General features: G+C 52.4%; 1 protein-coding gene across 1 annotated transcript in view; it reads left to right on the top strand.

Moving 5' to 3' along the window:
* LOC125242317 (rootletin) overlaps positions 1-13,303 on the top strand; it is a 108,984-nt gene that overhangs the window by 81,433 nt on the left and 14,248 nt on the right. The window contains exons 17-26 of the mRNA XM_048151090.1: positions 353-542; positions 1,393-1,562; positions 2,076-2,268; positions 2,628-2,811; positions 3,992-4,167; positions 5,029-5,214; positions 6,063-6,243; positions 6,672-6,837; positions 7,128-7,241; positions 7,834-8,041. Coding sequence (XP_048007047.1) covers positions 353-542; positions 1,393-1,562; positions 2,076-2,268; positions 2,628-2,811; positions 3,992-4,167; positions 5,029-5,214; positions 6,063-6,243; positions 6,672-6,837; positions 7,128-7,241; positions 7,834-8,041 — 1,768 coding nt within the window. The remainder of the gene's footprint in view (positions 1-352; positions 543-1,392; positions 1,563-2,075; positions 2,269-2,627; positions 2,812-3,991; positions 4,168-5,028; positions 5,215-6,062; positions 6,244-6,671; positions 6,838-7,127; positions 7,242-7,833; positions 8,042-13,303) is intronic.

Below are 13,303 nucleotides of genomic sequence, written 5' to 3'. Positions count from 1 at the left end.
TAACAAGGTTTTGCGACTACAGATAGTACTACTGCTAAACTTTATTCCCACAGAAGAACTTTACAATGATGTCGTTCTTACAAAGAGAAGATGTCAGATTATTTAGACCCCATAATACGGATAGTATAGTACCAGATCAGCACCGATAACATGTTCGCGCGATAAACGATAAAACATCAGGCCGTCCCTGTGCGAAAGGGACGGCCTAATGTTAAGTATATCATTTATCGCGTGACCATGCTTGCCTGCCTGTTTCGTTGCTCTTAGTATCTTGTATTTGATCTTATTTTCGGGGATCAAATATTGATGTAAGTTACTTATCTATCCTTACATTGTTTTATTTAATTGGCAGATACTGATAGACAGTCTGGACAAGGACAAGCAACACCTACAAGAGCAGTTAGCCAGCGTCCGCGCCGAGAAAGACGCGCTGGAGGCCGTGCTGTTCGACACGGCGAATATGTTGGACGACGCCGAGGCCCGGCGTGCTAAACTGGATCGTGAACTGCAAGATGCCATGGTTCAGCAGGAGAACCACAAAGGTTGGTGTAGAAATATGGGCATTTTCAGAATTGGGGGGAATAAGCAAAAATTGTTAACAAAAATTAACTCACTGTCAGTTTTGTGACGACCATTAAGCATAAAATCTGTCTGAAAATTTCCTTTATTTACATTCTGAATGTAGATTATCGCTAGTTTATGTAATTAATACAAACACAATATTTTGATTGAAATTTCATGCTTAATTATCGTCACAAAACTGGCAGTGAGTTAATTTTTCTTAACAACTTTCGCTAATTGGGGGGTCCCAATTTTTGAAAATGCCCATATGTGATAGGTATATGCTCATAATTTAACTTCGAGATAATTATGTCACATATATGGCACTTGCGGTGAAGTCTCCACAAATAGCCATAAATAGTCGGAGCGCGAACGATCGTTTTAATTGATTCCTTGTTTCGATCTGTATGATCAAACCGTACCGGATGAACAAAAGTATGTTGATCATTACTTTATCATTGATCGATAGTTTTTATAAATCTTTTTTTTACATTATTTCCTTCATCCTACCTCAGTTAAAATAATAAAGGATAATATTAATTACATTCTGTTTTGAGCATGAAAAGCAAAATGTTAATATTATGTTGGCACTACTTGGAACATAAATAATGAGCGTAATGATAAAAGTTTCCTAGTTCTTCAAGAAGAGTCTTTTGGTACGCGATGAACGGTCGATGGAATATAAATAGAGAGCGGCGCTTAGGTTGGGTTAGTTAGGTTATGTTATTGAGAAATAAATAATGTAAGTTATAAATATAATTATGGTATTTTTGAATTTGTCATAATCACTGAGTATTTATGTGCCAACCTAATATTTCCTTCTTACTATAGGTCAAATAGCTCGCCTCACCAAAGAACTGGAGAGCAGCGAGCGCAAGCTCCGCGAAACGAAGAACTCCATGCAGCAGTCATCTGGTAAAAAGGAAGCCGAGTACCAGAGCATCATCACCAACATCAACCGCACCACGGCCGAGAACATCACCAAGCTTAAGGAGGAGAAGGTGACTATGCTTCATAGGGAGTTGGTGCGCAACGATTCATGCCATCCCAGTAGGTCGTTCAGTGGGTGGGTCGCCGAAAACAGTTATAAAGAAACAATCCTGAGCAAAGGGGTCCGTTATCTCCAAGGAATAAAGAGGCGTAGAACTAAAGCAACGTCGCCAACCGAAGGAAGAAAAGGTGACTATAAGAACAAAGGCAACAACAATTCATGCCATTCCACCGTATCTTTTAGCGGGTCAATCGACAAATATATGAGGTGGTGTGCACAGATAGTTCTATGTATCAGTCTTTGAGGTAGAAAGAGGTGGAATAAATTAGGATCATCACCAAATGTCGCTAGGGGTGCGTTATGGATAAGATATTTTCTCTATTGGATGGCACCATTGGTAGCTCAGATGAGAGAGCGCTGGGCTAACCATCCAGTGTTCGTGGGTTCAAGACAGTAAATTTCCACTTATAATGTAGGTATTTCAAAGCTTAATGGCATTTCATCAATTTCGTTACGTTTACAGGAACAACTCCGCCTAACTCTCGAGCAAAAGCTATCGCAAACGATAGCAGCGCTGACGAGCGAGAAGGAAACTGGTGATGCGAGTGCGCGCGAGCGAGAGAAGAAACTCCTGGCGCAACGCGACCAGCTCATACTCCAGCACGATGAGGCGATGTTGCGAGCGGAGAGCGACAAGCAACAGGCGTTGATCATGGGTTAGTAACATGGCCTAGATCAGTGGATTAAAATTTGGAGGCTAAATTTACACCAAAAATGCATTCTTACTACAGAGCTGGCTCACACACAATTTGAAGGATAGACGGAGGGCCGGATAACATCCTTTCATCGCCTGTTTTGGCAGTTTGAGTTGAATTTTGATCCTTTTGCAAAAAAGGTTGCTTCAGGTGGACTAATCTTGCATCAAATCCAGCAGAAAAAGTGCAGTTGTGTTATAATAAATGCGTTACGACGATCTCATTGTCTTCGGTATGCCATTGCAGTGCCCTGCAGCCAGCAGCAGTGATGCCAGAGATAGGTTAGCACGATTTTATTTAATAAATGTCATCTATTCCAGCTCACCAAGAGCAACAAGCGCTGTTAGAACGCCTAGAGGAAGCGAAGCGCGTTCTAGATTGTTCTCAGAACAAATTAGAACGCGTGAAGCGTGACGCCGCCGCACGTTCAGATCAGGACCGCGGGCACATCAACCAGTTGAAGGACGAACTAGCTGCGTTGAAGACTCGCCTTGAGGAAGCCAAGTGAGTTGTAGAGATATGTTAAGCTTGAAGAGTTCTAGAATGTTATTAGAACAAATTAGAATGCGTGAAGCGTGCCGCCGCCGCGCGTTCAGATCAGGACCGCGTTCACATCAACCAATTGAAGGACGAACTGGCTGCTTTGAAAACTCGCCTGGAGGAGGCCAAGTAAGTTATAGAAGCATTAGGGTAAGCGAAGCGCATTCTAGATTGTTCTCAGAACAAATCGAGGGTTTACTGGTGAAACCCGATAAGTTGAGCAAACTGGTTTTTGAAATGTGGTATTTTCACAATGCTGTTATTTCAAGGACAAATTATTTCGATTTATCGGGTTACCAGTAAACCCTCGAAATTAGAACGCGTGAAACGTGACGCCGCTGCAACCAGTTGAAGGATGAACTAGCTACCTTGAAGAGTCGCCTTGACGAAACTAATTAAGTTCTAGAACTAACGAGATAAAATGTTAAGTGTAACGAGTTCTAGAATGTTCTAAGAACAATTTAGAACGCGTGAACCGTGACGCCGCGCCGACAGCGGACATATCAATTCAGTTCAGTTTCTTTATTGGTAAAAATAAAACATTTTATGTCAGGTTATCACAGAAATAGAAAGAAAGAAAGTTAAAAGGTACACGATAAAATAATAAATTACTTACATTAATTACTTGAAGGATGAACTAGCTGCGTTGAAGACTCGTCTTGAAGAAGCCAAGTAAGTTTGTGAGAAGTATGATAGAAACTGGGTTAGCGCAGCGTATTCTACATTGTATTTATATTAGAAAGCATGAAGCCAAGTATGATGTAGAAATAGAAACGTATGTGAAAAGAGTTCTAAAATGTTCCCAAAACTAATGAGGAGGCACACTCAAAGGTACAGATGAGCCATGATGAGGTACAGATGATGTGATGAGGAGGCACAGATGGCGCGACCCTATTAGTCCATTGCACTTGCATTGCACAGATAGAGAATTTCATACGTGAGAGCGAGAAGATGATATATTTATTCTCTCTCTCACATATGCATGACAGTGACATGCCTTGACACTTGCACAGGCGCCGCCTGGTGGGATAAAATGTCAGTGTGCGTCCTCATTAGAGCGCCTGAAGAGCGCTTCAACCGCGCGCTCTGACTAGGACATTAAAACGTATACGAAAATGCGTTCTAAAATATTTCATTGCTTCAGGGCGGCAGCAGAGGACGACTGCGCCCGTTTCGAGAACCGCATCAAAGAACTTCACCTAGAGAAGGAGGCGAGCAACCGCGAATGCCAGGAGGTTCGCGCGCAACTCTCGCTGGCCGAGGACAAGTATGACAACGCCTACACGCAGCTGCAGGATACTATCAGGAAGCTGAAAGAACGTGAGTTTGCGAGCATAACCCCTCGTATGCGGCCTGTCTATTTTGATCTTTGAAAAAATGACCTTGACATTTAAGACAATAGATTAAAATTCCCACACACGGATCCGTGTCTAAGCATATGAGGGGATAAATCATACGGGGCTTCCAACAAAACACAGTGTGCTTTGGCAGAATGTATTAGTTATAAGCAAGGAATAGTTATATAGGATTTCCATTATGAAACTAAGAATCGTGCCTCGAGTTTTTAGCGCCACCTATTAAATACTCTCATATCTACACTGATGATGCCTACAATTTTTTTTTCAAAATGTGTATTAACGTGATATCATGATTTTAAAATGAAGAAATATGTCATTTGTTCTTATAAAAAATAAAAACACGCAAAAATATCTAGGGAAAATATGATTTTGGCCACTTCCAGGCTGTTAACAGCGCCATCTAGTTTTAAGACTAAAAGGCCCATACATTTCGGCGGTACGCTTTTTTGTATGGGCTTTGGCAGTCCAGTATTAATCGTTCTTGGTTTTAAGCATTACATTCCGAATAAACTTTTTTTTTGCCAAGAGTACAGTCAGTAGCGTATTGTAGTTATCTCTCTCTATTGCTCTTCAGTATTGGCGCGACATAGACAGTTTCGTATCGTTCGCCTCGGCGTGTCATTGTACATTGTACTCTTGGCGAAAGGCCCTGATCTTTGTATGCATATTTCCAAGCAAAATGCGCCACTTTCTTACTTGTTATGGAAGCTTTGACAAATTATACAAAAAAAAATTCTACTAGGATCAGAATTGCGACAAAATTGACTAGACTGTCGACACGTATTTTGAAGGTCTGTAAAAATATAGTGTGTTTATACTTCAGTGGAGAATGAGTCGGAAAGTCTCCGCAAGGAGCTGACGGACGTTCGCCGGCAGCTCAGCAACTGCGCGGCCGAGCGCGACAAGTACAACAGCAGCTGCCGCGAGCTACGAGAACACGTGAAGCGCGCCGAGCACGAGCGGCGCGAGGCGGCGCGCGCGCGCGACGAGGCCGTGCACAGCGTGGCCAGTGAGTGCTGTCTCTCTCTAGCATAGCCAGGCCTCTCTCTCTAGCGCGACGAGTACAACAGCAGCTGCCGCGAGCTATAGCGTGGGCACCATTGGCTTCACCACTTTTTTTTACTGTAATTTATCGCCGTATTGTATCATATTTTCCATACTTATTTCCAATAGTGGATTACTCGTGTCATCTTTTGACCTTAACTGTAGAATAGACGATATTTACCTTTTTAGGGTTCCGTAGTCAACTAGGAACCCTTATAGTTTCGCCATGTCTGTCTGTCCGTCCGTCCGTCCGTCCGTCCGTCCGTCCGTCCGTCCGTCCGCGGATAATCTCAGTAACCATTAGCACTAGAAAGCTGAAATTTGGCTAAAAGCTGAAAAAAATGTATATCAATCACGGCAACAAAGTGCAAAAATAAAAAATGGAAAAAAATGTTTTATTAGGGTACCCCCCCTACATGTAAAGTGGGGGCTGATATATTTTTTCATTCCAACCCCAACGTGTGATATATTGTTGGATAGGTATTGAAAAATGAATAAGGGTTTACTAAGATCGTTTTTTGAAAATATTAATATTTTCGGAAATAATCGCTCCTAAAGGAAAAAAAAGTGCGTCCCCCCCCCTCTAACTTTTGAACCATATGTTTAAAAAATATGAAAAAAATCACAAAAGTAGAACTTTATAAAGACTTTCTAGGAAAATTATTTTGAACTATAGGTTCAGTAGTTTTTGAGAAAAATACGGAAAACTACGGAACCCTACACTGAGCGTGGCCCGACACGCTCTTGTTTACGTTATCCATCATCAAGCGAGTACACCCAGAGCTAACTTTTCACTTATTCTTTGCTCTCCAGCGCTCGAAGAAAACCGCTCATCATTGGAGCTAGAGCTCTCCCGCCTTCAGAACATGCTGAAGGAATCAGAGACGGGCGGCGAACACGTGACGCGAGAGCTGCGAGCTACAGAAGCGCAGCTGAAGAGAGAACGCGCCGCCCTGGAGCAAGCCAACCATGACATCAAGGAGCTTCAGTCCAGGTAAATACTGTTTAATTTAATTGTTTATTCATCTTGACTTGTAGCTACATATCTCGAGATCTGACGACCGGTCTGGCCTAGCGCGTAGTGACCGTGCCTGCTACGCCGCGGTCCCGGGTTCGAATCCCGGTAAGGGCATTTATTTGTGTGATGAGCACATATATTTGTTCCTGAGTCATGGATGTTGTCTATGTATATAAGTATTTGTATATTATATATATCGTTGTCTGAGTACCTGCAACACAAGCCTTCTTAAGCTTACCGTGGGACTCTGTCAATATGTGTAAGAATGTCCTATAATATTTATTTATTTATTATTATTTATCTATTATCTGAGAGATTGTGAGATTGATGACCAAAAATTATTAACATTTTTAGTACACTTCATGTAAACTACGTTTTTAATCGACTGTTTTATATCCCTCTAGACTTCAGAACGAGTGCGAAGAACGAGAAAGGACAGCCAACGAGGCGGCTGCGGCGCGCCGACACGGCGCCGAGCTAGAAGCTTTATTAGGCGCCGCCCGCGCCGACCTCGCCGCCAGTCGTCAGCGCGGCGCAGAGCTGGAAGAGGCTTGCCGTGCTCGCGACCAGGTACTGACACAGTTGTACCTAGAGGATTGTTAAAGTGGCAGCCATATTCCATCTTCCGTGCTTCTCGTTGCGCGGACGGTCAACGAGACGAGGCCGCGCTGATCTGGTGCCGAGCTAAATGCAACGCTTGTAACGCGGCACCGAGCTGGTATAGACTGCTGAAATGATCTAAGATTTCTCATATTTTTTTGAAAGAAATATATTTTTTAAGCATTTCGACAACGGCAATTTCCTTTAGTTCTGTAAACTTGTTACTAAGTTAATTTCTAATATTATCTGATTGTTTCTAGGAGTTGGTTCTACGTCTGGAAGATTGCCGTTCCAAGGAGCGTCGTCTCGAGGAACTCAAGCATAATCTCGAAGTGTGTCTAGCCGACGCTACACAGCAGATTCAAGAGTTGAAGGTATCCCTGTCCTATAGTTGTTTTTAATACTTTAAGTACCAAATCTATTGAGTACTTTAACAGACTCATCGTAACACTAAGGGCCAATTGCACCAACCACAGTTGACAAACACATCATCGTCACGCAGCAGAAGTCCATGTAAATTCCCAATATTCCCATACAAAAAATTGAAAACGCTAAATCCAGTGACAGACGGTTTGGTGCAACCGACCTTCTAGAGCACGTTCAGATGACAAGCGCGGAGCGCGCGTTGAATGCGCGCAAAATTTTTTTTTTTTTTTTATTTTATTTATTTAGTGAGCTTCTGTGTCCATTTCGGACGAGTTCTGGATGACCCTCATACGTCTATCCGCGTCGAAAACGCGCGCTCAACTGAACAGCAACACAGGAAACCAATGATCTCAAAGCGCACATTGACGCGCGCTGTCAACTGCCGGGTGTTAGTGCAGCTTTCAACGCGCGTATTTTTAAAACGCGCGTTAGCATGTGTACAGCCTGAATATAAACTTATGTAGTTGTAAACGCGCGTTCAACGCTTGTCATCTGAACCTACCCTAAGCCTGAAAGCTAGTTTGTATCTCACGTGTCCAGGCCCGTCTCGGCGGCAGCGAAGGGCGCTGCCGCGCGCTGGAGGCGTCGCTGACGCAGTGCGAGCACGGCAAGCGCGAGGCCGAGGCCAAGCTGTCTTCCATCGCGCACACGCTGCGGCGCGTGTGCGGCGTGCAGCCCGACGGCTCCGTGCACGCCGCCGCGCGCAGGCGGCTCGCCAGCCCGGCGCGCCGCTACAGCCCGCACCGAGGTACTGTACCACGCTGTCGCCCGTCGCGCACACGCTGCGGCGCGTGTGCGGCGTGCAGCCCGACGGCTCCGTGCACGCCGCCGCGCGCAGGCGGCTCGCCAGCCCGGCGCGCCGCTACAGCCCGCACCGAGGTACTGTACCACGCTGTCGCCCGTCGCGCACACGCTGCGGCGCGTGTGCGGCGTGCAGCCCGACGGCTCCGTGCACGCCGCCGCGCGCAGGCGGCTCGCCAGCCCGGCGCGCCGCTACAGCCCGCACCGAGGTACTGTACCACGCTGTCGCCCGTCGCGCACACGCTGCGGCGCGTGTGCGGCGTGCAGCCCGACGGCTCCGTGCACGCCGCCGCGCGCAGGCGGCTCGCCAGCCCGGCGCGCCGCTACAGCCCGCACCGAGGTACTGTACCACGCTGTCGCCCGTCGCGCACACGCTGCGGCGCGTGTGCGGCGTGCAGCCCGACGGCTCCGTGCACGCCGCCGCGCGCAGGCGGCTCGCCAGCCCGGCGCGCCGCTACAGCCCGCACCGAGGTACTGTACCACGCTGTCGCCCGTCGCGCACACGCTGCGGCGCGTGTGCGGCGTGCAGCCCGACGGCTCCGTGCACGCCGCCGCGCGCAGGCGGCTCGCCAGCCCGGCGCGCCGCTACAGCCCGCACCGAGGTACTGTACCACGCTGTCGTCCGTCGCGCACACGCTGCGGCGCGTGTGCGGCGTGCAGCCCGACGGCTCCGTGCACGCCGCCGCGCGCAGGCGGCTCGCCAGCCCGGCGCGCCGCTACAGCCCGCACCGAGGTACTGTACCACGCTGTCGTCCGTCGCGCACACGCTGCGGCGCGTGTGCGGCGTGCAGCCCGACGGCTCCGTGCACGCCGCCGCGCGCAGGCGGCTCGCCAGCCCGGCGCGCCGCTACAGCCCGCACCGAGGTACTGTACCACGCTGTCGTCCGTCGCGCACACGCTGCGGCGCGTGTGCGGCGTGCAGCCCGACGGCTCCGTGCACGCCGCCGCGCGCAGGCGGCTCGCCAGCCCGGCGCGCCGCTACAGCCCGCACCGAGGTACTGTACCACGCTGTCGCCCGTCGCGCACACGCTGCGGCGCGTGTGCGGCGTGCAGCCCGACGGCTCCGTGCACGCCGCCGCGCGCAGGCGGCTCGCCAGCCCGGCGCGCCGCTACAGCCCGCACCGAGGTACTGTACCACGCTGTCGCCCGTCGCGCACACGCTGCGGCGCGTGTGCGGCGTGCAGCCCGACGGCTCCGTGCACGCCGCCGCGCGCAGGCGGCTCGCCAGCCCGGCGCGCCGCTACAGCCCGCACCGAGGTACTGTACCACGCTGTCGCCCGTCGCGCACACGCTGCGGCGCGTGTGCGGCGTGCAGCCCGACGGCTCCGTGCACGCCGCCGCGCGCAGGCGGCTCGCCAGCCCGGCGCGCCGCTACAGCCCGCACCGAGGTACTGTACCACGCTGTCGCCCGTCGCGCACACGCTGCGGCGCGTGTGCGGCGTGCAGCCCGACGGCTCCGTGCACGCCGCCGCGCGCAGGCGGCTCGCCAGCCCGGCGCGCCGCTACAGCCCGCACCGAGGTACTGTACCACGCTGTCGCCCGTCGCGCACACGCTGCGGCGCGTGTGCGGCGTGCAGCCCGACGGCTCCGTGCACGCCGCCGCGCGCAGGCGGCTCGCCAGCCCGGCGCGCCGCTACAGCCCGCACCGAGGTACTGTACCACGCTGTCGCCCGTCGCGCACACGCTGCGGCGCGTGTGCGGCGTGCAGCCCGACGGCTCCGTGCACGCCGCCGCGCGCAGGCGGCTCGCCAGCCCGGCGCGCCGCTACAGCCCGCACCGAGGTACTGTACCACGCTGTCGTCCGTCGCGCACACGCTGCGGCGCGTGTGCGGCGTGCAGCCCGACGGCTCCGTGCACGCCGCCGCGCGCAGGCGGCTCGCCAGCCCGGCGCGCCGCTACAGCCCGCACCGAGGTACTGTACCACGCTGTCGTCCGTCGCGCACACGCTGCGGCGCGTGTGCGGCGTGCAGCCCGACGGCTCCGTGCACGCCGCCGCGCGCAGGCGGCTCGCCAGCCCGGCGCGCCGCTACAGCCCGCACCGAGGTACTGTACCACGCTGTCGTCCGTCGCGCACACGCTGCGGCGCGTGTGCGGCGTGCAGCCCGACGGCTCCGTGCACGCCGCCGCGCGCAGGCGGCTCGCCAGCCCGGCGCGCCGCTACAGCCCGCACCGAGGTACTGTACCACGCTGTCGCCCGTCGCGCACACGCTGCGGCGCGTGTGCGGCGTGCAGCCCGACGGCTCCGTGCACGCCGCCGCGCGCAGGCGGCTCGCCAGCCCGGCGCGCCGCTACAGCCCGCACCGAGGTACTGTACCACGCTGTCGCCCGTCGCGCACACGCTGCGGCGCGTGTGCGGCGTGCAGCCCGACGGCTCCGTGCACGCCGCCGCGCGCAGGCGGCTCGCCAGCCCGGCGCGCCGCTACAGCCCGCACCGAGGTACTGTACCACGCTGTCGCCCGTCGCGCACACGCTGCGGCGCGTGTGCGGCGTGCAGCCCGACGGCTCCGTGCACGCCGCCGCGCGCAGGCGGCTCGCCAGCCCGGCGCGCCGCTACAGCCCGCACCGAGGTACTGTACCACGCTGTCGCCCGTCGCGCACACGCTGCGGCGCGTGTGCGGCGTGCAGCCCGACGGCTCCGTGCACGCCGCCGCGCGCAGGCGGCTCGCCAGCCCGGCGCGCCGCTACAGCCCGCACCGAGGTACTGTACCACGCTGTCGCCCGTCGCGCACACGCTGCGGCGCGTGTGCGGCGTGCAGCCCGACGGCTCCGTGCACGCCGCCGCGCGCAGGCGGCTCGCCAGCCCGGCGCGCCGCTACAGCCCGCACCGAGGTACTGTACCACGCTGTCGCCCGTCGCGCACACGCTGCGGCGCGTGTGCGGCGTGCAGCCCGACGGCTCCGTGCACGCCGCCGCGCGCAGGCGGCTCGCCAGCCCGGCGCGCCGCTACAGCCCGCACCGAGGTACTGTACCACGCTGTCGCCCGTCGCGCACACGCTGCGGCGCGTGTGCGGCGTGCAGCCCGACGGCTCCGTGCACGCCGCCGCGCGCAGGCGGCTCGCCAGCCCGGCGCGCCGCTACAGCCCGCACCGAGGTACTGTACCACGCTGTCGCCCGTCGCGCACACGCTGCGGCGCGTGTGCGGCGTGCAGCCCGACGGCTCCGTGCACGCCGCCGCGCGCAGGCGGCTCGCCAGCCCGGCGCGCCGCTACAGCCCGCACCGAGGTACTGTACCACGCTGTCGCCCGTCGCGCACACGCTGCGGCGCGTGTGCGGCGTGCAGCCCGACGGCTCCGTGCACGCCGCCGCGCGCAGGCGGCTCGCCAGCCCGGCGCGCCGCTACAGCCCGCACCGAGGTACTGTACCACGCTGTCGCCCGTCGCGCACACGCTGCGGCGCGTGTGCGGCGTGCAGCCCGACGGCTCCGTGCACGCCGCCGCGCGCAGGCGGCTCGCCAGCCCGGCGCGCCGCTACAGCCCGCACCGAGGTACTGTATCCGAGGTTTTAGAGCGTGCGCAGACAGAGAGCGGTCTGTTTTCTGTTAGAGTTCCGCGTTCTGGTGACCGTTGACCGCTCAAGAGTTCCAACGCACACAGGCGGCGTTCTGCGTTCTGAACGCAGAACGCAGAACTCCAGACCGCGCTCAATCTGCGCTGCGTAGCTGCGCACGCTCTTACAAGTTAGGAGCGACCGCTCGGTAGGCTTGTGTCGTTCACGAACTATGAACTGTTAGGAATAAAATCCCATCAATGACCGAAATGAACTGAATCTTTCCGTGGTCTGAGAATCGGTCTTTGCTCATTTAGTTCAGTATAGGATTGGCGAGCGCGAGCGGTTTGGATCGAGAACGAATGTGTGACTGCGCCGACCGAGAGCGAGAGCTTACTTAGCAGAGCAACAAAAAAAGTCAAGTTTTCATATTAAACTTCGGTTACTTACAACCTTTCGGCCCGGAATGTTACTATCTGTGGACTATTCGTATCATTTTGACACTATTCGGTCCCATTCGTTCTGATCTTTCCGACCGCAGTGGTCGCTGGTCTGGCTGAACTAAATGAGCAAAAGACCTAAAAGAGCGAACTAGTTCGTGGGAGCGATTGAACGAGATCGGAGCGCTCCGATCAATGAACGAAACGGCACAAGCCTACCGCTCGGTGTTTTAATACTAAACACATCAAGACGCGGACGACCGACACACCGGCTGTATTTTATCAGCAATTCCCGTCAACTTTGTACAATGCCACGTCAGCAAATTTTAATTGATCCTATTTTGTTACCAACATTTAGTAATATAATTCGACTTTCGTAAGATATATACAGGATAATTGTTATAATTAAGAAAATATAGATACTAGAGAACCTTAATGACGAAATAAAACTTAATAAAATCTCAATTCATCAACAAAATCTTGGTAACAAAATAGGAATTAATAAAAACAAATTTAACTTTTCCCTTAATTTTTGTACAAAGTTGACGGGAATTGCTGTTATAAACGTGCAGCAGAAACGCTAGTGTGTACGTGCCCATATGTTTTGGATTTATTGGCTAATGTTTTTTTAATTTGATGTAAAATAACAGCTTGTGAAGTCATAAACAGGGTTCGGAAATTCGGGAGCTAAGCTGAGCAAGTATGGAGTCGGCTTCTTAAAAATAATATTATTTATGATTTAAATCCCGGGATCCCGGGATTGTATGCAACATCAGAAAATTGTTAATGTGTATCAATTGTCGTTAGGTTTTATGCCTTTTTTAGCGAATTTCGTCAACATATGTACAAGCCGTTTTAACGATATGTCGGCAGCATGTACAAAAAGGACACGTGTTAATCCATTTAAGGCCTTAATTTAGATATTGGTATTACGGGAAGTCCCGGGAAATTTATTAGTAAAACCAAATTGAGTCCGCCTCCATACTAGTCAACATCACGCAAAACAAAAGACTGAGGTCGAAGTTTAGGTATAGAAGCTCCCGAATTTCCGATCACTGGTCATAAATGATAGCGAAGTATTATTATAACAAATCCAAATAGTTTATTTATATTCAAACCCCCTTATTCATAAACGCTCACTAAAGTTATGAAGCCGATAAAGTTCGTTTGTTCCTTTCCGAAGTATTGGTGTGATAGAAAGGGACAAACGAACTGTATCGGCTTGATAACTTTAGTGAACGTTTATGGACAAATTCTTATGAGTATTTATAGACGAGCGTACG

The sequence above is a fragment of the Leguminivora glycinivorella genome, chromosome 2 (assembly GCF_023078275.1).
Source record: "Leguminivora glycinivorella isolate SPB_JAAS2020 chromosome 2, LegGlyc_1.1, whole genome shotgun sequence".
Taxonomy (NCBI): domain Eukaryota; kingdom Metazoa; phylum Arthropoda; class Insecta; order Lepidoptera; family Tortricidae; genus Leguminivora; species Leguminivora glycinivorella.
Note: the sequence above shows the minus strand (reverse complement) of the source record. Positions and strands in the feature narration are given on the sequence as shown.